Source organism: Parasteatoda tepidariorum, chromosome 11 (genome assembly GCF_982258835.1).
Source record: "Parasteatoda tepidariorum strain Cologne lab strain chromosome 11, Ptep-v5.0, whole genome shotgun sequence".
Taxonomy (NCBI): domain Eukaryota; kingdom Metazoa; phylum Arthropoda; class Arachnida; order Araneae; family Theridiidae; genus Parasteatoda; species Parasteatoda tepidariorum.
In genome coordinates this window covers 14,534,979-14,561,583 of record NC_141765.1, presented here as the reverse complement: position 1 = coordinate 14,561,583, position 26,605 = coordinate 14,534,979, and the positions used below count along the sequence as shown (strand labels likewise).

The following is a 26,605-nucleotide window of genomic DNA, read 5'->3' as shown; positions in this document are numbered from 1 at the left end:
AGTATATTAATATTACTGTGTATATATATATATGTATATATATATGTATGGGTCATTCTTACTGAAAAGGTATAAATAGACTAAAAAATTTTCTTGAATTAAAGTAATTAAAAAAGTGATAAAAATTACATAAATGCCTTTATTTATTTTTGTTATATGTCCTTATAATAATGGTCAAGTTTTCTATTTTATTTTTTACAAGATTTAAAATATTTTAAATTCTGCCTTTTTCACGAAGGAGATGTAATAGTCAACGGAGGATACATTTTATGTTACAAAATATAAAATATCAATGAAGACTAATTCATTAATTATTGGGTACATCTGATATGAGTTTAGCATTAATAAGTAAATAATAAAATATTTCATTGTTAGAGATGGAGCTACTTCCGATTAATCATGCTGCTATGAAGGGAAACATCCATTTTTATCCTAGGTGTACAATTTTTAAGTAACTCTTACTGAATATTAATAAATTAAAATGTAAAGACTATTGAAATAAAAATACAGACTCCACGTGAAAGTTGAGTGTTGAGGGTACTCTTTTATGAACATTTTATGCAAGTTAAACATACTGTCATTAAAATAATGTTTTTGTTTTTTCTCTTTTCTTCTTATTGTTTCTTTTTTCCCTTTGCACAAACGGCTTGTTCTATCAATTTCTAGAAATTTAAGTGCATTTAATCACGATTTTTCTGTTAAATCTTTTTCTGATACAGATTTTAAAGTTTCTCGCTCTTTTTTTTTTTGCTTTCTTCAAACAATATAGTGTTTTTTTTTTTAATGTCTGTCTAGCTTATCTCATACTAAGTTTTGTCTGTTCCCTTCTCTTTTGCATTTGAACATTTGATTGCTTTCTTTTTTTACATTTTGATTTAACAATTTTTTCCTAAAATTTGAAGGAAAAAAAAATGTTAAACATCACGGAAATTATTTAGAAAAATTGCCAATATTTACTTCTCCGATAAGGAAAAGTTAAACTTAATTGATTTTCTTTAAAAATACAAACAAATTAACACATTTGTTCCATTTTAAAAAATATCAATTAAAAGAAAATAGTTTTTTAATTATTAAAATTCTATTATGGTTATCTAACACATTGTCTCTTCCATTGACTGTGTCTTCTCCTTCGTGGACTTGTTATGTCCACGAAGGAGACAAAAACTAGTTCTTGAATTTTACTGATTTTTAATTTTAAAGTTACAAAAATGGGGCAGTTCTTTTTTTTAAATATACTATTTTTGCAATCTAAAATTCATCTATCAAAAGTAAAATAATTTTATCTTACCTTCTTTATGATGTCCACGGAGTATACGGTGAGAACTTTGCCAAACCCCAGTTGAAAACAACTGATAGTTAACGTTAGAAAATGGAATGGTTACCTTTCCCAGCAGCTGCCTTTTAGGGATTTCGCATATGCATTTTTTATTGCATATTTACCGAACTATATTAATTGTGCATGGAGGAGATTTCATTTTTGATGGACAAAGTGTACTAGTAACTTATTTTATAAAAATAAATTTTTTTTAAAAAAAATATTAAATTAAAAGTTACTATAAGCATTTAACTAGGTAAAACTGCAAAAATCATTAAAATGACATTTAAATTGTTTAACAGCCATTAAAAATTATTTTGTGTCACAGACGTAGGGACGTCCACGGAGGGGATTTTGAAGTTATGTTTATTAAAAAATAAGAATGAAATATTAAATACATTTAGCAGAAATGCATATGATTTATTAGTTAGAACTTTACGAAAAATGATGAAGTAAAATATTGAGAAATCTGCTGTATTTCCTAATATTTATTACTAAGGGACTTAAAAAAATCACCTTTTTTTGAGAATGACCCGTATGTATATATATGTATATATATATATATATATATATATATATATATATACATACATACATACAGTAGAGTACAATTCATCCGGTTATCCAGAAAACTGGGAAACCAAAGAACCATGAAAAATTTTTCTCTATTTTCCCGCGATTTTGAACTAGAACAATTTGCATAAAAAAAGCGGAAATTTGACTCATTTTTAAAGTTGAGTAGAAGAAAATGTGGAGTGAGAGTATTTTTCTTATTGTTTGTCAAGAGAAAACTTCAATATTTCTTCCTTGACCTTGAAGATTTTTAGATTGAGAGGGGGCAGGGAAGGGACGGATTTTTTTCTCCTATGTGTTCGAAACAATTGTTTTCTGATAAGCTGCCATCAATCAAATATAAAGGCGTGCTGTGCTGATTTTGTTTTCTTTTTGATTTACGAGAGGTAGGGAAATGCATTGCACAGGCATATCAGTGAACAGAAGATGAAAGAGAAATGAAATTAAAATATATCCTTATACTTTACTAAAAAGTAAAATAGAAATACAAAAACGATTAAAATATGGCTATTTTTTATTCAATAATAAAGTAGAAATATAGTCAAGCTGAATTTAATGATTTAAAAAATAATCTGAAGAATTTTCTAATTTATAATTTAGTAAATTATTAACATAATTGTCTGTGCTAGTGGGAGAAAAATGTTTTGTCCGGACTGCTACAACTAAATTTATAATTCCTCGAAATAAAATATGGAATTTTTTATTATTGGTACAAATTAAATTATTTTAAAGAGAGTTATAAAACATCCATTCGAATCCAAATGTGAGTGGTTATTTTTTTAAAGCATTGTATGAAATAGTGGATTACTGCCGATTCACTCTGTAAATTCTGCTTCCCAGATCATACATCATGCTTAAAATTTTATACCGTAAATCTTGGTTAGGTACTAATGAACCTTTAGAAAAATTGAAACATTCACAAGAATTATAGATAATTAAATGCTCCTAGTTTAACTGCTCAAAGTCACCTAAAATAATTGATCCATAAAATGAGTATTGCTAGAGAGTAAACACTTGCAATTCGAAAGACATTTGGCTGAAACAAATTGATCTGATACAAAATAGCAAAAACTTATTTTGTCTTCTCGGGACTTATGTTGTGGTTTTTATAATTGTTCTTTTATTTTTATTTTTTATTGTTTCACTGAAACCACGCTGATGAGTTTGCAACAGTTTGCGATTTATTCTTTCTGATATCCCAAAGGTAATAATAATGCATCTGCACATACACTATTATAATTTAAATCAGAGAAGCTTATGATAGAAGTCACCTAATATCTGCAACTTACTCTTCAATTGACAAACTATGTGTCAATCTTTCTGCCAGGGTTGAGTAGATTCTAAATCAGTAAGATATTAAAAAAAAGTGCAATCCGATCAAGCAGTAAGTGCATGAAATTCAACCCAAGCCCAAATCATGGTTTCTTCACTCTACCAGAAACTGTAACTGCTTTGAGAGAATATTAATAATATCTTTAAATCATTTAATTTTAATTTGACTAGATAATAAAACACACAAAAGTGTGTTTTATTATCATTATAGCCTGTGGTATAAAAATACTTCTCAGTTAATTTTGTACCATTTTTGCTGAAATCTTTTTGAATTGTTAGATATAAGACTGGAAGTTGGGCTCATAACGCGATTGAATACTGTTTTTGGTATTGCTTGTAAAATGTGATATCAACTAATTTTAAGATAGTTCGGGGGTTTTTCATTGAATTTTATGCATAAAATATAAATTCCATCATTCATCACTTTACCTAATACAGCGGAGGGGAGGGGATGGAAACACGTCTATACTCATACACTTTTTCATATTTCTCCAAAAAATTTTCTTAATTTTGTAGGGAAACATATGTGGCAACTAATAAGAAAAGTCGGATTTGAATATCAAAAATTTAAAAAGGTTCAAGTTTATTTTTGTACTTTTTAAAAGAAACTCAAACTGATAAGGGGTTTTCAACAAATATTATTTTGTATCATAAGACAAAATTGAATAAGAAATGATAATATCGTAAAAATATTGTTTATACACCATGATTGTTTAAGGAAAGAATAAAGGAGAAAAAAAAAGATGCCTTTATGGGGATGATCCCCAACAATGCCAGTGTCATTTTTAATAAATCTTGTTTAATAGCACAAAATGAAATTTGTGGATTATTTTAATTAATTTAAATTGTTCTAAAAATTTTGTATTTATTGAATATTTTTAGAATGATTGCAAAGAAACGTAAAACAAAAAAATTAGTTTTTATAAAAATGCCCATATCTCCATAAATATTTAATCTAGGTTTATGAAATTTTGTGCATTTATTGCTTATAACAACCAAATTAATTATTTTAAGTTACAAATTTATTGCTACATTTTTTGGCATAGGGTATTCAAAAACACTATTTTTCTGTTTGTAATTTATTGTCGTTCCCTCAAATTTCTAAAAGCTTTTAACTTCATTGAGAAGTATGAGAGATCGCATATCCCAAACACTTCTAAATTTATAAACTAATTTTCTAAGTATTTTTTGAGGAAGATCAAAAAATGTGTTAGTATAGAAGTTTTTCCATTATTTTGTCCAACCCCTGTATGCAGGAGCCGGTGAAACGCATGGGCAAAATAGGCCTAGATCCAGTGCAATATTCTCAGAAGTTGCCAAAATCTGGTCGATTGCCTTAAAAAAAATTTCAAAATTAAAATTATTGCCTTAAACGTTTAAAAAAAATTATTTACCTTAATAAATTATAAACATCTTTTTTTTTAAATATTATTGAATATGTAATGGCTCGAAGGCTTGGAACAAGTATTTCTGAAACTGCATGACTCGTGGGTTGTTTGCAATCTACAATTGTTAGTACTTATGCAAAGTGGATGAATGACGGTTAAACCAGCAGTAGACGACATGGTGTTGGAAGTCGACACGCTATCAAAGAAAAAGGTCGTCGGAGATTGTCTCGCTTGGTGAAGTAAAATCGGAGCCAGACAGTGGCTCAGCTGACAGCCCAATACAATGCAGGGTCAAGTAGAATAGTATCAGAGCACACTGTTCAGCGGACAGTGTTGGATATGGGGCTACGCAGCAAACGCCCCCCTCGTGAGCCTTTGCTGTCCAAGCGTCATTGCCAACTATGCCTGCGCTGGGCCCGGGAACATTGCGACTGGTCCATGGATCAGTGGGAGAGAGTGCCTGGTCAGATGAATCACAGTTTGTCATTAATCACGCCAATGGCCGTGTCAGGATACGCCGTCTTCCAGACGAACAGTTGCTCCCTCAATGTACAGTAGGTCATACACAGGCCGGTGGTGGCGGTATTATGCTGTAGGGGACGTCCTCTTGGGCGCCTCTGGAACCCGTGATTGTAGTAGAGCAGACCATGAATGCTACAGGGTATCTGAACATCATTGCAGACCAGTTGCACCCTTATATGGTCTCTGTTTTTCCAGCTGGAAATGGAATTTTCCAACAAGTGTTGGAGTGGTTCCAGGAACATGATGCTGAATTCAAGTTAATGTCCTGGCCGCCTAACTCACCGGATCTCAATCCGATAGAACACATTTGGGATGTCATGGAACGGCAGCTCAGAGTTCAAAGACCACTAAGTCGCAATATCTCGGATTTGCATGACCGTTGCTTAAACATCTGGTAAAATCTGTCTTCGGCCATCTACCAAGGATTTGTGGCATCCATGCCAAGGCGGATTGCAGCTGTGTTGCGGGCTAAAGGTGGGCCAACTCGTTATTAAGAGGTGGTCATAATGTTTTGGCTCAAGAGTGCATTTTCTTTAGACAAAAAAACATTAATTAATAAAATTTTTATAAGATTATAATTGATCATGTAGGACTATAGGACTTTTTTCCTGATTTTTATTATTTTTTTAAAATTATGTAACAAATAAAAATCAAATTGAAAATCATTAATTTAATATAAAATACTCAGTTTTCAACAATGCTGTACTTTAGTTTTCATAATTCCGTCTTCGATAATTTTATATTTTTGGTCTTAATTTTGAAATTCATGAAATTCTACATAGTAGTTAAAAAAAGTTTTAGATTTGTGTGTTTTTTTTTGTTGTCAGTTTTAAACTTGATAGATTAAAAACTAAATTTTAAAATTTATTTGCATATACATTTCTAGTTTTCCTTTTTTTTAAATGTATTTTAAGATGTTAAAATTTTGTTTAAGATGTCAAAATAATCAAAACTGATCCTATTTTTTCTAAAGAAAAAAAAATATGAAGAATAGAATAAAATTTTGAATCTAGTGAAAATTATAAAAACATTTAGTTTTATGCATTCAGTTAAATTTTTTTTTAAAAATATAATTTTATTTTATTAGCTGTTTAATTTGAAAATTGTTACCTTGATGCAAATTACTAAGTTATGAGACTTAAAAATTAAGATTTCGAATTTAATATTGCTTAGTTCTCAGTTATTGGGTGAACTTGTAGGAAAAATATTTTAATTTGGATTTTTTTTATTTTAATTGTATTTTTTATTGTCTAAAAATTTTTTTTTAGCAAAAATTAGTTTTTTTTATTATTAATCTAATATTTAAACTTATTATATTATTTTGATGTTGATAGTGTTTCATAATCATATAATTATTTTCTTAATTGATCTCAAGAGCCCTCTTCAAATTCATTGATATACTTGAAGGAAAAGGAGGTGGGTTCTTATCTCTTTCACGTTCAACTGTCAAAAGCATGTAACACTGAAAACAAATGGGGAAATATAATTTTAATATCTTTGGAATTTTCAAGCATGATTCAAATTAAAAAAATTTAGTTTAAAAAAGTTTTAAAAGATCTAAAAACAGGCAAAAATACAATATTAAATTACCCTCCCAATAGTATTGCTAATCATATAATTTTTTTGCATTAAACTTATGAGAAGATCTATAGAACAGTTTTAAGAATTATTCAGTACTCTCCCAATTTAGTAAGTAATCAAGTAAGAGTTTTCTTTGCGACTTTTTAAAAAAATTCTTTAATGGTATAACAATGTCGAATTATACTCTATCATTAAAAGTTTAAGAACAAAAAACATCGAAAAAATGAAAAGTTATTTGCACAAAATCCAAGAAAGCAAGGAGAGAGGGCTTTTCAGAGGGTGCTATTTTGCCATCTTGGCCAAGGTGCCAAAAATTCTTGCGTCATCTCTGTATACTAAGAGTTCCGTTATTTGATTTTACATTTATTCATAGGTTTACATTTATACACTAATTCTTTCTTGCTAAGAGAAAAAATTAATTCCTGAAACACAACCATGCCCCATAAAAGTGATAGGATCACTGTTGCATTTATATTAGTTTGTCAAAAGAGATGAAACTATGTATCAGTGAAAACATTTATTAAATTCCTAAAATATTTTTAAAAAAAAGCTTCTGCAGCAAGAAGACAGTGTAGAGATATTATTCCAATACTTCTTAGATGAATAAACATTTTCTGAAAAATATTGCCAAATTTTCTCCAACCTACTCTAAAATCGGTACAAAATTATATTAGAGTTGTTGAAAAGAAATTCTTATTGCTAAAGGAGTAATCGTTGCTAAATTGTGCTTAAAAGTAATTTAAAATATAAATTGGTAAAGAAACTTTTTTTTGCTTTAAGCACTGCTCAAAAAATTGCTATTCAAGTAGTTCAATGAATTTTAATTCATATTTCAAACATCAATACTTAAAACTATTTAATACTAAGTTATGCCTTTAAATATAATTTGTATTTTAAATGCACATACTAGCGAAGGAATTGTAATCAATCATTTTCGAAATTTAATTATTTTTTCCCTTAAAAACAGCTCGCATTGTCTGACGTTATGCACTTAAATGTGTCATCATGTGGAACATCACTACAGAATTCACCTTCCGACAAGAAAGAGTGGTAATCATTTTATATGTTCTCATTACACTCCTTTTACAGAGGTTGATTTGTCTTGGTATTTACACATACATAAAGAAAGTTATTTTTAGTTACTTATGTAACAAATCAAATATATCTTTGAGCCAATGTTTTAAATCTCTATTCTTTTTCAGTACTTGAACTATTAGTCAAGATTCCTTTTTTTTCAAACTATCAATAAGGTGCATATAATAAAGGTGGTTGATATAAATTGTGTTTTTGGAAACCAATGGAAGCAGTTTTAATATCATGCTATTGAAATAATGAGCCCAATTTTTCTCTGTTAGCTCTCTAGAAATAAGAAGCAATTCTAAAGTTGTTTTTATAAAAAGTATGTCTCTTGATAATAGACACAAGTGTTTTTGATATGTCGCAATTTATGGAATGCAGCTAGTCTTTTGCATACATATATTTGTTGCCTATGAAGGAGTAAAAGAATTTTTAAGAAATATTCACATTAAACATGGTGTTCTTTAACAACTCTTCATGATGTATATTTTTAAAATTCTTTTTCAAACATCAAATCACTAGCCTTGTTGCTAATGATTTATTAAATGAACAGTGATCAAAATGTCAAAATCTTACTTTTCACTCAGAATCAAGTATATTTCAAATATGCATTATATGTTGAATAAAAACAATATCATTAATTTCTATTCATTAAAATAATTGAAAAATTAAAGCATTGATTTTGTTAATATGTTTGAAAGACACATTTCTTTTTGGAATAAAGGTGGACACATTTTATTTAAACATATAATAATTAAATCCTAAAACACAGCTATCTGTCAGTGATTTTTGTATTTGTTACTACATAAAATAAATATATTTTTAAAAACTGAGAAACATTATGATAGATATAATTAAGTTTTCTTTTATTGTCTCAGCAATATGCATTATAAATTAATGACAGTAATAACTGCAAAATCTTACATTTTTGTCAAATGTTTCATATATGATGGAATTGTTATTTATGAAGTAAAATGAGTGTTTAAGACTGAAAATTTTTTATGATTTATTTTGCAAGATAACGAATTCAAAGACGTTTGAATCAATCGTAAAAAAGATAAACAATAATAGGTGAATTGAAATAAGCAGGAAAAAAACAAACTTTAACATTTATGCTGTAAGTTAAATAATTCAAGAATGCAAACTTTGCATCTGAAGTTAAAAAAAAGCCTCTTGCTACATGGGGCTTGGTTTTTTCCTCATGTATGCATTATGTTAAATACCCACTTACTATTTAAAATGTATTAAACAACAGGCTATGCATTTTTGGAGACGCATACATTTTATGCAGCGAATTTTGGATAAATAATTAATTCAACTGTATTATATTGCATGAAAATTACTTTTTGAGTTATGATAGGAATGCAGTTTAGTAAATGATTTTCAAACAAGTAATTTGATCTCCTATTTTATGTTATTCACGCCATTGGGCTCATAAAGTATTCAGCCTACTTTCCCATGCTCTTACAATCTGTTACTTGGGATATGTTTTCCTTTAATTCATTTAATTGTACCTTCTTAAAATCTGTTTGCCTTTGACATGTCATTCCAGTTCTTTCTCATTTCTTCCTCCTATCAGGAGCCCAAGAGAGCAAAACATTTGTTAATTGTTTTCATCTTCCTAGGACCAATGATTACCACTCTGGTTTCCCAACCTTCAACTGGCTCCGGTTTTATACAATGCACTTAAGATAATCTCAAACATGCATACTATTGAATCATATAAAAATAAAATTCTTGATTGTTTGAAAATTCTTACTCTTAAACCCTTTCATTGAAACTTAGAAAGGAAAATTAAAATAAAGTGCTTATTTTTTGGTGAAACTAAATGAGATAATTCGGGGTTGAGATTTAAGAAATTTAGACCTCAAGCAGTTTTTTCCCCATCTTGTTTAAATTTTAATAAATAATTTGTTTTAATTTTTTTTGGTAGTTGTGATGTTTCTCAAGCTACATCTACTACTGAAACTCTAAGAAGTCCTGAAAATTTTTCTCATAATGCAAGTATATTTTTATTTTACTTTATTCTTTGCCTTTATTAATCAATAATATTTTTCTCAAAATACTATTTGTTCAACCTTAAATGGTTATGCATTTCTAGCTGTTAAAACTGCTTAACTAGAAAGGAATACAAATAAAATAATGATATTTATTGAACATTTACTGTATAATGGAAAAAGCAAGTGAACATACCAGAAATTAGGATCCTGAAAAAATCAGCACCCAAAGTTGCCACACCTGGCAGATATAAGATTATTTATTGGCTTGCACTTGGAGTCAAGGAGAGATAGTGTAGCATTTCTGGGGATCTCAGACAAAACAGCTTCGTGACTATGCAACAGTTCATTAACAATAGTAGTGGCAGACAATCATTTAGCAACTATTAACTATGGGCTTTTAATTATTCAAAGTATATATCTAAAATTATGTAAGCACATTTGAGCTACGTCAACAATCAAATATTTTCTGCGTCAAGGAATCCCCATATAGCAAAAATTCTTCCGTAGTAGCTCCCACGGAGGAATCGCTCAACCTCCCCCGGAGCTCCCGACTTTTCCCGAATTACTCCCGCGGAGCTCCTCAGTAATGCAAAATGTCCGCACCTTTCAATTCCTCAGTTCCTCCGGCGGGCTTCCCGAAAGTCACTCCATAGGAGGAGCCGAGGAAGAATGATGAGGAAGTTTCAAGGTCGCATACTTTCCTCGGGTACTCTCTTTAGGAAGTGCTGAGGTAGATTTGAATCTTATGGCTTTCCCTTAGGCTACTAATACACATAATTATACTTACTAATACATCTACATTATTAGATTCTCAAAAACTCCAAGTTGTTTGTGGAAATCAAACGATGCGGCTTAGAAGGGGCAATAGAAGGAAAGACTTGATATCAAAATAATAAACAAGTTCCCTCACTAAAGCCCCACTGAGCCATTGTGCATCATAGATAATCGCTAAACTTGATCACTTCTCCACAGTTAAAGGTAATGCTTGCACAACCTCTGCTTAGGAAATCTTACTGTACTTATATGCATTCTGGTATTTCATCAATTATTGATGAAAAATATAAATAATTATAAAATAATCTTAACTTTACTGGCACTTTGCACAAGTAGATTCAGTTGAAAATATGTCACTAAATACATCATTTACTAAAAACTACACCATTAATGAAACAATAGATGTATCAGATAACATTTGATAGATTTATTACAGTGCTATTTTATATTAACTTAAGTTTCATTCAATGTGATATACAAGTCTACAATTACCACATTACGACATACGGTTATATAATTTTAAAGAAAAGTAATTATCAATGTCAATGTACCATCATTTACAATTGAAAACCTTTTAATTGTAAATGATGGTTCATTGACACCTACCTTTTATTATATTTTACCTTTTCTACACACATAAAAGAATAAAACAGTTTAGAAATTTTTTTTATTGATTATAGTTTTTATGTACAAAATAATAAACTATCGTATCTTTAAAATAATACTCTTTTTATTAACAGACATTTCTTATTATATCAAAGATAAAATCGGAGAACAAGTATGTTACTAGGCCTAACTCAGTAACGTGGAAATTATTAACTACTTTAACACAGATAATTAGAATTATAAAATGTGGTAAACGTTTAAAATACATAGATTCAATGTTATAAACTGAAAAAAATTATTCAAAACGATTAACTTACTTTATTTACTGAATCATAAATGAAGAACTCAAAATTAGAACAGTCAACATAGCTACACTTGATTACACCTGAAAACAACAAACTATGTATACCTCCGCGCAATTTCTTTTCAAAAATTCTTTGGTGAGAATTAAATTCTAGTCAAGCACATCTAGCGCATGCGCAATTGCTCAGCCGGTTGCACACACAGACATAAGTAATTATGATGCTCCTACGGAATAACCAGGGAGAAAAATCCATTGGATTGATTTCTAACGGATGACCGGTGGAGGAATATCCGTAGGCGATGTTTCCGAAGGACTTCCTACGGATAACGATACGTAGGAAGTTAATGTTAGAATGGAATTTCCCTCGGCTTTCCCCTATTTATCCGCATCTTCCCTCGGAAGAAAGGGATGCATTTGGGAGGTCCTAGGGAAAGGTTTCGGAAGATGAGTGCTATATGGGTCTTAGAACATAATGGTTTGCATGCAGCCATGCATCGCCCTGCTAAAAATATACCATTAGAGAGGCCTTGATGATGAGGCATGGCTAATGATCTTAACAGGTTGAAAATATAATGGTTGGTGTTCAAAGTGCTGGGAATGCAAAGCAGAGATGATCATTACATGTATCCAAAGGCACCTCTACAATCACTGCAAATGATTGGCCAGTATACGGATATTAATTGGTGTAAATGATTGTGGTTATGCAAAGATAAATTTAGAAAATTTCTGTGCCCAGGATAGTTATTAATCCCACCATTAAAGGCACTTCAGTCTGTGATACAGAGTCATGGATGGATGAAGACCATGCTAACTGTTCCAGCATAAACTTAGCATTTTACAAACTACTTCATTTTTTGCTTCGTGTTTCATGACATGACTAAGTAATTCCTTTTGAACCTGTGTAAACCATGTCTGCCTTCTCAGTCATGGGGGACTGCTGAAATTGAGCATGACATTTCATATTATTCATGGGGCTGACCTCAAATGTGCTAATTAATTTACGCAGATGATATTTAAATTACAAAATCAGATACGAAATGTACTTTCTCTAAGTAACATACCTGTTTTTCAATGGTTTTGTATTCTTTACTCTCAAAATATAAGGAGTAACTGCAATCTGGGAAGTATGATCCCACTAGTTTGACCACATAGTTAGGACCCCCTTAACTTTTACTTTTTTCTCATTTTGCTATATCTCCAAAACTTTCAAAGTGAATTGAAAAATTTTTGCATGGAATTGTAAAAGTCATTTATCAAAAGATAATTTCACGCATAAAATCATTTTCAATAATTATTTTATTATTTATTTTTTTAAATTTTTTTTTTATTTAATAGTTGTTCAAAAAATTTTGAATTGTAAGGTATAATATTGTTACATCACTTTAAAGACAATAATTTTATATGGCAAAATACAAATTTGAGCGAAATCAATCGTATATTTCCTAAGCTCAAATTTTAAGTATACAACTTTTTTCAAATTTGATTACTCAGAAACTATGTTACCAATTTTCTTAAAATTTTGTATTGAACCATATAAAATTTGATTTTTTAAATTGATGAAAAAAAAGCGTATACCTTACAACTCACGACTTTTTTAAAATTTAATTTCTCAGGAGCAATGCAAGCGATTTCCCCCCAAATTTTCTTTTTTGACATATAAAATTACATTTGCTAAAAAAATTTTTACCTTAGAATTCAAAATTTTTCCGACTACTATTGAATAAAGTAATGAAAAATAATAAATGATTATTAAAAATTATTTTTTGCCTGGAATTATGTTTGAATAAACATTATTATAATTGTGTGAAAAAATTTAAAATTAGCTTAAAAAGTTATCAAGATATACCAATGCGTACAAAAACTAAAATTAACATCCCTCCTCATCTTTGGACATGTGGCAGCATTGGTACTTTTGAATTGGCCAAAAAATAGGTCACAAAAGAGTGCATTGTTGAGATTAAGCTCATAAATGTGTGCTATGTAGGGTCAAGATTATTTGGAATGTTTAATGTCATTGCCATTAAATGAATATCCAAATGATAATCTGAGTTCAGGAATTCAACTACACACATTACATTTTTGTCAATGATTATTGATACCTTTCAAATTATCCTTCATCTCTTCACAGCGTTAAAAAAATACCTTGTGTCACTGCAAACATACTGATTATTTGCAGTAGCGGCACAAGGCATAACTTTTTTTCTTATTCTTTGGTGTTCGGACAAATAATCAAAGTTTCAACTGCAAACTCGCTGAGTTTTACACAAAACTTTGTAGCAATCTCTCATGCACTGCATGAGACCTTGCACAAAAGATAAAAAGGAGTTTCAAGAAAATGCTTGTCCTTACTGTCCAAATGGTCAGAAATTATAGAAAAACCACATAAACTGACTGGACACTAAATTCAATAATATTGCTTTCTGGAAAAACCCTGTAACTAAGAGATGCATATAATTCTTTTTAATGAAATTTTTTACTAAAATAAATAAGGATCAATACTTTATATTCAAATTAGGTCAATTATTAGATCTGTCCAAACCAGAAAAAATCAGTGTTCAAAAAATTTCAGTTTCACTAAGATGCTTGTTGAAAAAGTGTTTTGGATTATTTTGGTTGTATCTTCACACCTAATAAAAGTTATAATAAAAATTATTTGTAACAGAAAGTATTTCAGTATAATATCTACCTCTAATGTGAAATATTATTTTTAATAATCTTATTTACTGTAAATATTTCCTTACAATATTAATGTCCAGAAAAATGTGATTTATTTTAATTTTCTATTGTTCTCATAGATTACTAATGAATCTAGTGCTTCTGAGTGCATCTTATGGTTGCAAAATAACATGTTTCTTAATTACTTGAAAGATTTTGAGAATTTCTCTGGTATGTACCATGTTAAAACTCATATATTAAGTTAAAAAATATGTAGCATCTATGTGTAGCATCAAAACTTGTATGCCTTTTTGCGAGTATTTTACTGTAGTGTTTCTTTTTTTGCAACAAAACTTTAGTCTGTTAATTTTATTTGGTTGTAAGGAAAGAGTCACTTATTTTTTAAATCTAAATTTCTTTTTGAGTGGCATTAAATAGTTTGAGTTTATAATTTTTTTTTGTAACTAAACTCTCTTTATTGATATAATATACTAATAATTATTACTACTTTAATGACCTTACTTTAACCCACTGGTGGTTTTGACATTTTCTTTTTTATGTTTCCTAATGTTTAAATTTTTAATAAAACATTTTTTTTTCATACTTATTTTTCCAACCCCTGTAATCAGAAACCTGTGGTATGATGGGTCAATTTTCTTCTTTCTAATTTTGAATCTTTAAATTTAGATAGATTTATCATATAAGAAACTGGAGTTTTTTCTTAGTGCTGGATGGACTGTTTGTTGGTGGAAGTCACGTTTTCTACATGCACAACTATTTGGGAGGATAAAAGAAAAGAGTTATGATCCCCTTGTTATGGAGAGACTTATATGTTCTAAATTATAAATTTTTTGAAATTTAGATAGTGTAATATTCAAAAATTTTAATTTTTCACAAGTTTAGATGATTTTTAAATTTTTTTCGAGATTATAAATTTAAAATTTGTATCATTTTTTAAACAAAATTTAGATAAAATTTTTTTTGTAAAATTTAGGTAATTTGTTTTGTTTTTTTTTTTTGTAAAATGTATTAATTGTAAAATTTTGAAAATTTTTCAACGGAATAAAAAGTTTACTTACAAAGCAAGTAAGAAATGAATTCAATTTCTTAATTTACCCCCAAAAATATATTAGACAGATTACAAAAATGAAACTTTGATTACACTTAGAAAAAATGTCTCCACAGCAATAATTAGCAGAAAGCTGGAAATTGTATTAAAAATTTTGGTTTAAGTTCTATAGGTGAGCCTTAAAATTTACTAAAGGATAGGGGTCATAGAGGAAAGCTTAAATATTGTTTATTCACTTTTGTCTCTCGAATTTCCGCCTTTTTATCGAAAACTCTGATTCTTTAAAAGTGTCACTTTTATTCTTTATAAATATTCCGCTTTTTCAGAAAATTCAGCAGTTGAACTAAAGTAAAAACATTTATTTCCAATTTTCAAAGATGGTGATGGGACAAGGACTTACTGCCTCTGCAAAAATTGCCCAGACTTAGAACTAACCCCCATGCATCTTTTCAACTGTCCCGCTATACTGGCACAATTGCAGCAAATAAGTGACAATCCGTTGGCAGATTTATATGAAGAAAATTGCCTTCAAATTGCAAATGTTGTATATAGGACCTTTGATCACATTTAAAATTATTTTCTGTCTATGACACGACACCAACCAACCATTTTCAAAGATAAACAGAAATTTCAAACTACATAGCTACCAATCTTTTCGCATTTTTACTTATTTTAACTATTTTCTCCGCTTTTATGTGCAGAAGATAAGATTTTCCGCATTTTTACCCGTCTGCCAGATAGCTCATATTTTCGTAATTCAAACGACGCTACTTCAAGCAAGACTTTTAGAAGTTCCAAGCCCAGAATCAGCTAATATCTCGATTCTTATTAACGCAATTTTAGTATCAAACATAGCATTTCGTATTTACATGATTTGAAATTTGTGCGTTACGACTTTTATTCACGCGATTTGAATATCGTACATTGCTATTCTTATTTACGAGATATCGCGATTTGTCTTTACACGTTTTGAAAAACCTATGTAGTGATTCATATTCACACGAGTTTAAAATCCTTTGTCGTGATTTGCTCATGAGGCTATACCAAACATCTATTTTCGTATTTATACGTGATTTAAAGATAAATCATTAGGATTCGCATTCGCGCGATCTAAAAATTATGCATCGTGATTTGTATTTATGCAATTTAAAAAATATGAATCGTAATTTGTATTTACGCGATTTAAAAATTCTGTATTGCAGTTTGTATTTTCTCATTTTCAAAATCTAATATCGAATTTCTTATTGACGTGATTTCAAAATTCATATTCATGCGATTTTAACACCCAAGATCGCAATTCGTATTCATGCAATTTTAAGATCAACTATCGCGAGTCTTGTAAGAAGTAATTTTTTTTTCTTGAATTAGTTTCTTTAAAGGTGACTGATTTTATATCGACGATTATTAGCATATGTAGGCTTTACAACATCAGCGAAACTGGAAAAGAATATATTCAAAACTTACATTCTGTGCTTGCAAAGAAGAAAAAGTAGGATTTGTTAAAAGATGTTTGAAGATGAGCTAACGACTAAATAAATCACCAATCTGTTTGTGTCAGTTTTGCTATTACTACAAGAATATATAAAACTTTTCTGAACTGGAGCACCCTTCACTTTATTCGCAAGCTGCATTACAAGCAATTTGACCTTGTTAAAGAATTTTTTTGCTTGTTTTGTGAAACATGAAGTATTTGCAGCAATTGGAATTAAAACAAAAAAAAAGGATATAGCAAATATAAAAGATATAGCAAACAAAAGCAATCACTTAAAAAATAATAAAAAATTTTTTTGAAAAAAGAGTTAATTAACTCAGCACCAAAATCCAAAATTTAAAAAATAATGTTGCTGTTATTTATGCTATAAAATGCAAAATTCTTATCAAATGAAAAATAATTATCTAAACAGTTGCTGATTATTGTGTAATTTTTCAAACTAAAATAGCAATTTTTGTATGTTAAGGAGTTACTTTATATTTCTACCTCGCAGTTATTGATATGTTTCACAGAGTTCTTGCTAGATTAGATTACAATATGAGCATAGTGATTCCAATTGTAAAAGTTTCTTTTCTGTTAAAAATAATTTAAAATGTCATGTTACTCATATATTTGCTATAAGTCAAGTAACAGTATTTGTTAAGAGAAATGGAATATTAATGTATGTTCTCAGTAATTTTAATTTGCTAAACCAGGCAGTTTCTCAAGTAATAATTGTCTTTCATGTGAACTGAAGCAAAATATAATTTTCTAGCTTTATTTTTTTAATTGGTAATTTTACTTTTTACTAATTGTTAAGTATCAATGTAATCATTTATAAACCAAATTAGTGCGCAATTTTATGTCGACACATTGTTATTTATTATCTTTAATTGTCTGAAATCTATTATTAGACGATTGCACATGCGTAAAATTTAGTCGCATGGAAATTCAGCTTTTTTGCCTTTTGCCAATCTCATTCCTGTATCTTGAGGGGGTGAAGTATTTAAAGCAATTTTTTACTTTTACAATTTTTACTTAAACATTTTTACAGTCTGAATGAGCTAGAGAAAATGATATTACAGAATTTATCCGACAACTATTGCAAGAAAAAAGTAAAAAATTTAGAAGTAAAAAAATTAGCTAAGAAATGTTTTCTGAAGGTACTTGTTGAAATAATGTTGAATTATCAAAACTTGAGGTTTTGCATTTTGTATGCGCTTGAAATTTTTTAAATATTATGGTGATTAAAAATATGATAAAATAATTTTATTTCTTTTAATTTTGCCTCAAATAGTTTTATGAGTTTCCTTGAATTAATATTATATAGAGTTGCCTGTATTTTGGAAAAAGCAAACAAATAAAGCCTTTGCAAATCCATATCTAAAGTTAGAATTAGAATGTTTTATTTTCTGCTTTCTTATATATATATATATATATATATATATATATAAGAAAGTCTTAACTTTCTTCGTGTTTACTTGTATTTATTTATTTATTATTATAGTGATCATATTTAATGCAGCTTTAGCGCTTAATATTATCTACTATTAACTTTCTTTCATTCTCCTTCTGTTTTCGTTTTAATTTCCTTTTTCTTATTTCCTGTCTTTTGGACGTTATGTGTGTTTAAGATGTTGCTCTTTGAGCCTTTTTTATGGAATTGAACAATTATAAAAATTTAGCGCCTGGTAAAAAATGTGTTCAATATTTAAATTATTCTTCATGTTGTACCCGGTACGGAGAGCCTATATCAGAGGGGAACTTCGGATCGACATCCTGCTACTCTGAAAGCGAAAGCAAACGATTTTTTGAATTGCATTCTATTCCCGAAACTTTACCTTCCTATAAAGCGTGTGATGATAAAAGATGCAAAACTTGCCCTAATATTGACAAAAAACATACTGGTCTTTATAACGTTAACTCCAAATCTTTTTGTAAAATTAAAAATTTTATTTATATGTTAACCTGTGGTTTCTGTAATATGAAATATGTTGGACAAACTAGTAACTCACTTAACATTCGAATTAATCAACACCGTTCTGATATTAACAGTAATAAGACTATCAATAACCTGGAATTGAATCATTTTAGAGTACATAAATTTAACAGTGTCAAAATTAATATTTTAGATATTATAGAGGATTTAGATTTAAGACTACAGAAAGAAAATTACTACATGCTTTTATACAAAACAATTTTGCCGTATGGGCTAAACGATACCTTCCAACATACACAGATTAACTACAATAACTCATCAACTTTTTCATATAAAAGATAAGCGTACAAATCGAGGTAAACGGGGTTCAAGAAGTAATAGAATCTCTTTTAATAGTGACAAATTAAATATATTATTTCTTTCTAATATGGAAAAAGACTTTAATAAACAATATAGCATTAAACCAATTAAAGATTTTGTCTTCTTCCTTAAGAATTATGAAGTATATAAGTTCTACGATCTAATTATTAACTTTTCTTTCATTAATTTACATTTCAAAATTCTTTGTTTCGATCTTATAAAAGCCAAAATGAGCAAAATTTTGCCTAATAAAAAGAAAAGTTTAGATCATTTATATTTCGTCATTAACTTTCAAAATCCTATTTTCAATAAGATCAAATTTCGCAAAATTTTTGAAAATTTTAAAGCTTTATTTCCATTAAAAAATTTTAACATAATTAAAAGTTTTAAATATAACAAATCTCTTGGTAGAACCATATTTAACTATAATGATATAAGCAAAAATTTAGGGAGTGTTAATATATCCGATTATGAATGTCACTGTGAGGAGGATAAATATTTTGATTTTGTTGATAAACATATTATTACTGGTAATTTAAATATTATAGAAAACTTGGAACTTAGGAATTTAATGATAAAAGGCACAAAATTTATACCCATTTACCATATATCAATCAATAAGATTCTAAAATACTTTCTTAATGATCTCAATAGTTTTTGTTTACAGCTATCAAATAGATTCTCTTTACCTTTAGGTATGCTATCAGAATGGAAATGGGGAGTTTATTATTACTTTAAAAACTTTATTTTCAATAATAAGGATAATTTAAATAAGAATAACAATTCAACAAATTTTTCTAATATCGTTCAATTAATTAAGCAACTTCAAAAAAAGTTTGTAATTACTCCCATAGACAAAGCTAACAATAATTATGCTATATTCTGTAAAAAATTCTATGCTGAACTTTTAAATACGGAATTAAAAAATAGTAAAAATTTTGAACTCAGTAATTTCAATAATAATATTGTCATTAAAAAATTTTAGCTTTTTACAAGAGATTGAAAATTAAAATTAGCAATATACAATTTCCTTACCTTATTATCAGTCCTAAATTTCATGAAATTCCAGTAAAATTTAGAACTATCACATGTGGGTCTAATACTTATTTAACTAAACCTGGCACCATTTTCTCTAACTACTTAAATAAGATTATTAACTATATTACTAAAGAAGGTTTCTCTTGGATTATTACTAATAATCAACCGATTTTATATTTCATTAAACATAATAAAATTAATTCTATTGCGACTTTTGATTTCCAGGATCTTTTCAATAGCATTCCCCTTTGTAAACTAAAAGATGTCCTTTTGAATTATTACTATGATTTTAAAAATATCCTTTGTTGCAATTTTGATTATTGGGAAATTCTGATTAATTTTTGTCTTTTTAGTAATTATCTTTACAATGGAAGGGATATTTTTCTTCAAATTAATGGAATACCACAAGGATCTAATTATTCATCTCTCTTAGCTAACTTATTTTTGCATTATTATGAAAAAAATTATACTCTTAGTATTAAATTTGTTTTTAGATATATTGATGACTTAATTATCTTTAATTTCCAAGATTTTACTATTTTATTGAGTAATATATACCCTGAGAAATTGATCTTACTTCGTAATCATGATGATAATATTAATTTCAATTTTTTGGATTTGGGTATTATGAAGGTTGAAAATATCTGCTTTGTTGATTTATACGATAAAAGAAATGATTTTAATTTTAATATTAATAAACTAGTTACTTGGAATTCTAATGTTTCTAGGAGCATCTATTTAAATACCACTTTTAATGAAATGAACAGAATTAAAAGAATATGTAGTAATATTTATTTATCCAAAAAACAAATCGATAAACTCTTTCAAAATTTGATAAAAAACAATGGATACCCAACTAAAGTAATAAAATTTTATATAAAATCATTGAATTAATCGTATATTTTTGTGGATATTTTTACTAAACATTTTTTGTTAATTTTTATAATTTTCCCATGTGCAGATCCATTTCAGGTAAATCCATAGCCAAAATTATTTACTAAATAATTTCTTTGTTAATTTGTATAATTTTTCCATGTGCAAATCCATTTCGGGCAAATCCGTGGGTAAAATTGTTTGCTAAAAATTTCTTTATTAATTTATACAATTTTTCCATGTGCAAATCCATTTCGGGCAAATCCGTGTTAAAATTATCTATTAAAATGTTTTCTTTGATAATTTAAATATTTTTTCTAAGTGCTAATCCATATCGTGCAAATCCGCGGCTAAAATTATTTGCAAAAGCAGGCAATTTATGTTTTTATTTTATGTTTTCTTAAATAAATATCTATCTTCTAAAACTGTTTATGATCAATTTTTAAAATTATCAAGTATAATATTACCTTGCGCACATCCATTTCGGGCCCATCCTTGGTAACTAACAAAACAAAGCTCAGAATAACAAATTACTTCAGCAGTGCAGTAAGAACGACACTTTAAAACCCTCTTGTTACACTCAATTTGAGCTTTTGTTTTCATCTTTTGTTTTCATATTTTGTAATCTGGCAATCTTTCTGCAAAAACATTTTTAAATCATTCTTGAAAAATATTCTGCCCGTGTAAGTTGATCTGATTTTGCTACTTGCTTTATAGTCCCCCTTTTTAATGTTTTTTCTTTTTATTTTATTTTATTTTCTGTTTTTACATGTAGTACCTCACACTATTGTATTAATATATTTTGCTTCGACTTTATTGATACAATATCAGAAAGCACTCTGCTTTGCGGATATAATCGTGTGGGCTGAAGAAAAGTAATATACTTTTTTCCGGTTTTTTAAATAAAATTTACCCTTTTTTTTTTTAAACATATCTAATGAGTTCTGTTTGCTTGCAGCTTAAGCGCATTAAATGAAACTTATTGTTTTTCTTAACTTTCTTCGTGTTTACTTGTATTTATTTATTTAATGTATATATATATATATATATATATATATAGTAGAAGATCTTTATATGGCAAACCATTAAAATAAAAATTTAATTTAATAGATTTCTGCATTACATAATTCAAGTCATAAATCTGTAAACTTGCCTACTAAATGGGCAATATTAGTCTGAAACAGATTAATTTTAAGATGCTCTGAAATAATTTTTAGATAGAAATAACTAAAAATACAAAAATATGAGTTAAATTTAAGTTTAATAAGCATTTAAATCTTATTAAGCATTCTAACTAGTAAATAAATTTATCAGTTTTAGTTTGCTTGGCGTTTGAATTTATAAATTCTTAATAAATAATTAAACAAAGGTAAAATAATGAGTTTTGATTAGTAAAGTTTTATTTAATGACAGAAATTTCTTTAACTAAAACTTTCATTGTTTACACTTAAAGTTTATGTGGTTTATAGAATTGCGTTATACAGATCTTCTATTACTTATATGTTGATAAAATTCGTTACTGGGTGTCTTCTTGTTATTATGTTCTTTACTTGCTTATTTAATAATATGTGGGCTTCAAGGTTCATTTTTACAAAATTGGTTGTTCACACAATTAATAAAGCTGGATTATGTATGTCTAATTTAGTGTATGTCCTGTGTAGACTTTTCTAATTAAAAAAGTATATTAATCTAAGTACAGTTTATATAACAGTGGAACTGCAAGTGTTACTGACAAGTGAAACTCTGTTAGTGTAAGCTTTTCATAGACAAGTATTTAGTAAAGATATTATTCTTTTTTATGTTGATAACTTATAACTTGGATACAAATAATTTTTTCTTCCTGTCTTTTAATTTTATACCTTTTTAATTATCTTATTGTTCTTCATGATTGTATCTTTGTGTATAAAAATAATGGTTAATTAATATTGACTTTTTCATGTATGCAAAAGCTGAACTTGTAGTAAAAAAAAATATTTAATTAAATATTTTTTTTAAGAAAACAGAACTATTCAGCTATAAAGTTTATAAACATTTTCAGATAATATCTTATAGTGGTTTCTGAATCTCAAGGGTTTTCACGATTCGAAGTTACAAATTGTTTTTGGGCTTAATAGGAAGAAAAGTTAGTTTTAATTTTCTTTTTCAATTGAATAATTTTAATAAATAGTAAATACTAAACTTTATAAAAGAAAGGAACTAATGTGGTTGCAATCATCATAGGAGTAGTGTGAAGAGGCACACATGTTTTTGAAAACAGTTTGTTTATTTTGAGTTTTATGTATGCATATTTATTTTTTATATGTATGTATATTTATTTATAAATGTATGTGTACAACTTAAAATAGATGAACTGTTTTCTAAAAACAAAATGTGTGACCCTCATCCCATGCTCATGTCAATTGTTTCAGGCCACTATCAATTATTTGTATCTATTTTGATTTTTGCTTAGTTAAATATTGGATTATACTTCTACTATATATTGGATATACTTATTGGAATATAAGTTGAATTATATTTCTTTTTTACTTCAAAATCTTAAAGATAATACAGTAAAATGAGAAGACTTTTTGCCAAGTTAAATGGCACCTAGCAATAGATGGAATGAAGATAACAGTTTGAGAAATTTTGGACAATATCAGGAGCAATATTAGATTAGGCTACACATGTCTTTTCTATAATTATTGTTCCATAGTAATCTACAAAATTTGTCCATTGTCATCTGTATGAGTTTTGTTAAATTTCATCTGGGTTCATATACAAGATAATTAAGTAGATATGTATTCAGATTCACAGTAAAATGAATATTATATATTTACAAATAGAAAGTTTTGAGTCTTTTTGTTTATTTTATGTTGTCTAGTCCTGGTGATCAAAAATATTGTACTTTGTGGGAACTTTTAGCTATGCATTGATCAATAAAGTCAGTCAAAACTGACCTCACAATCCCGGTGTTAGGGGTTAACATAAAAGAAACGAAAGAGCCAATAATGACAAAAACAGGAACCAAAATATTTCCTACGGGCATGAAAGTGATGAGGCATCTGCTTCTACTAAGGCCAAAGTAGGGCCCTGTATTGAACACTTTCAGATCCCCTGATGATTCCACTTCCTAAAAAAAATTTCACTGATTTGTTTGTGTTACCTTAAAATTTATAATAATATATTTAATAATAATATAGTTAATAATAATTTATTTATTAATAACATTAGAATTAATGATAATTATGTCATCAGTCATAATTGTAATTATAAATTTACAGCCCCCACACTGGGTGGTTTGTTTTACATTAGTCATAATAATTGAAATAGTCATAATTATAAATTTTACAGCTACCTAAACAAAGTGGGTTGTTAAGTTTTTGTCTACCATATCTTGAGCCATGCTAAAGGCTAGATTATCTGATCAGAATACTACTTTCTGCAATTATGTCTATTGGCTCGGGTTCAGCTCTAATGTCTTATCCCTGTCGTTTTCAGAGTCCAGAAGGTCTGCACATAAGTTTAGCTGTTTGAGAGCTTGGTGCAGATCAATCGAATCTGTGGTAGTGTATAAATTGTGGTAATGTAGCTTGCACATTGTCTTCGTACCATCATTAAGGATGAATTCCAGACAGTCATCAATTTACCCAGTTGTGTAGCCTTAGTGCAACGTCAACAACCAAATAAAAAAATTAATTTTATATGTATATTATATAACAAGAAGGTTTAGTATGTGCTAGTATTAGGTTTTAGTTCATTTTAAGGTAACAAATTATGTTTTTGCAAAGTCTTCCAAGGTTGTGACTTAAGGCCGCTGAAAACAATTTATTGAAAATTTTCCTAATAATTTAGTTTTACCAAACTAAATTATAAAAAACTTGATCAGATATGTTGTAAAATAGTCAGAAAGAAATCTAAGTTGCAGTTTACTTGCTTGTTGCAGTTTATTTTCTTGTTTTGAAAATTCTGTATTTTTTTATTTCAGTAAAATTTTTACTAAAATGTATTATTTAAACTGACAAAAATACACAGATTTACTATTTTCAATAATTTCAAAATGTGTCCCAAGTAAAATAGGCCAGTTGAATATGAAAATAATTAGGGTAAACACTACTATCTTGACATGTTTTACACGTCCTACTATCCTACGTTTTTTTATATGTTCAATCAAAGAAGACAAATACCAAGTCGATAAAACTTATAAGCTTTTGCTGTTATAAGGACTTTATGTTTAAAAGTATAATTTTTTTTTTCCTATCAAAACAAGTATATAGAAATAATACAAGTTATAATGGTTTTTCTGCGTAAAATGTTCTGTTTTTGATTCATATTATGCAAATTACTATATTACAAAACAAATATTGCAATAAAATTAATATGGTGCCCAGAACAATTTTTTGTTATATTCCTACTTATGCCTGCCAGTTCTTATGCTATTAGTTTAGGGCTCATAAAATGATACATTCATGTTTAATTTGGTTATTAATAGGGCACTAAACCTACATTAATTGGCTATTAGCAATGGTTTTGGTTTAATCCATAATGAATGGCCAAAAACAATGCTGGCACATGAGCACACTATACTGTGCAAGTGTACATTTTCAAATCCGCATTTTCAAATTGCCCAACTGTGTGTGAACTTTTCAGATTCTTAAATGGCCAGAAACCACTCTCTCAAAAAACCTTTTGAAAGGAATTTTAAACAACTCTAATCTAGTTAGAGGAACTGCAGTTTGATCAGACACCTAGCTTTTGGCATGGGGAATTAAACCCGGGCCCTAGCTGTGGCAGGCTAAGTCTAAGCTGGACAGCAACATTTATGTGTATCTATCTTTTTAGACAAGCAATAAAATCTTTTATGATTTGATCCTTCGTTCATTTGTTTAACTACCAACATTTAGTCAATTTAAAAGTGATTTTCCAAAGAAAAAAAGAACAGTTAAGCTTTTATTAATGAATAAAAACATTAAATAAATTCCCAAAAAATTAAAAGTAAAGATTCCAAAAGAATTAATTTTTTGAAATTGTTAAAACAAAAATTAAGTTTTTTTTAAATAAAGAAACTATTCAATGGTTACTAATCTATGTTAAGTATAAGTTTGAGTTACCGGGAGCTGTGGAGCTTGAGGGAACACTGGCCCCCATTTCTCTTTCAGTGTTGGGGAAGGTTGTTTATTATTGTATTTTCCCTATCTTTGTTCTTTTCCGTGTTGCATGGATGGAAACATGTAACCATTTCCTTTGTTTTTGTTGTTTAAATATAAGTGATACATATATCATATGATGACTAATAGAGACAATTTGACCATATTTTTTCTTTTTACCTTTAGAGTTTTCCTTGCATTTATTATTTTTTTTTCTTAACAAAAGATAAGCAAGTAAATCTTATAACTTCTTATTTCTTTTATTTTAAATCACAAAATTATATATTTTTTTGGGGGGGGGCTAATTTGTTGATCTTGTCTTTTTCTTTTCTTTATTGATTTACAAAAACATACAAGCACATTATAGTTATTTTTTTCATTATTTTTTGATAAAATGATATTTAGTGAGGCAATTTGCTGAATAGTACCATTTTTAACACCAAAGTAAAGTACTTTATTTTTAACTTCAGACTTAAAATTTAAATATAACCGATGAGTTAAATAATATGTTATTTTCAACATTGTTATTTCCAAAAATAATTTTGCCCCTTATTTTACTCCTGCCCCCTAGCCCTTTGTTGCATTCACAGCCCTGTGAGTTACTA

The 26,605-nt window shown here is 28.3% G+C and overlaps 1 protein-coding gene across 5 annotated transcripts in view; it reads left to right on the top strand.

Moving 5' to 3' along the window:
- The window catches only part of LOC107452167 (transcription factor CP2-like protein 1), a 111,396-nt gene that overhangs the window by 67,552 nt on the left and 17,239 nt on the right, over positions 1–26,605 (top strand). For all 5 annotated transcript variants that reach the window (XM_021147816.4, XM_043048190.3, XM_043048189.3 and 2 more), the window contains 3 exons: positions 7,679–7,761; positions 9,722–9,788; positions 14,268–14,358. In XM_021147816.4, coding sequence (XP_021003475.2) covers positions 7,679–7,761; positions 9,722–9,788; positions 14,268–14,358 — 241 coding nt within the window. The remainder of the gene's footprint in view (positions 1–7,678; positions 7,762–9,721; positions 9,789–14,267; positions 14,359–26,605) is intronic.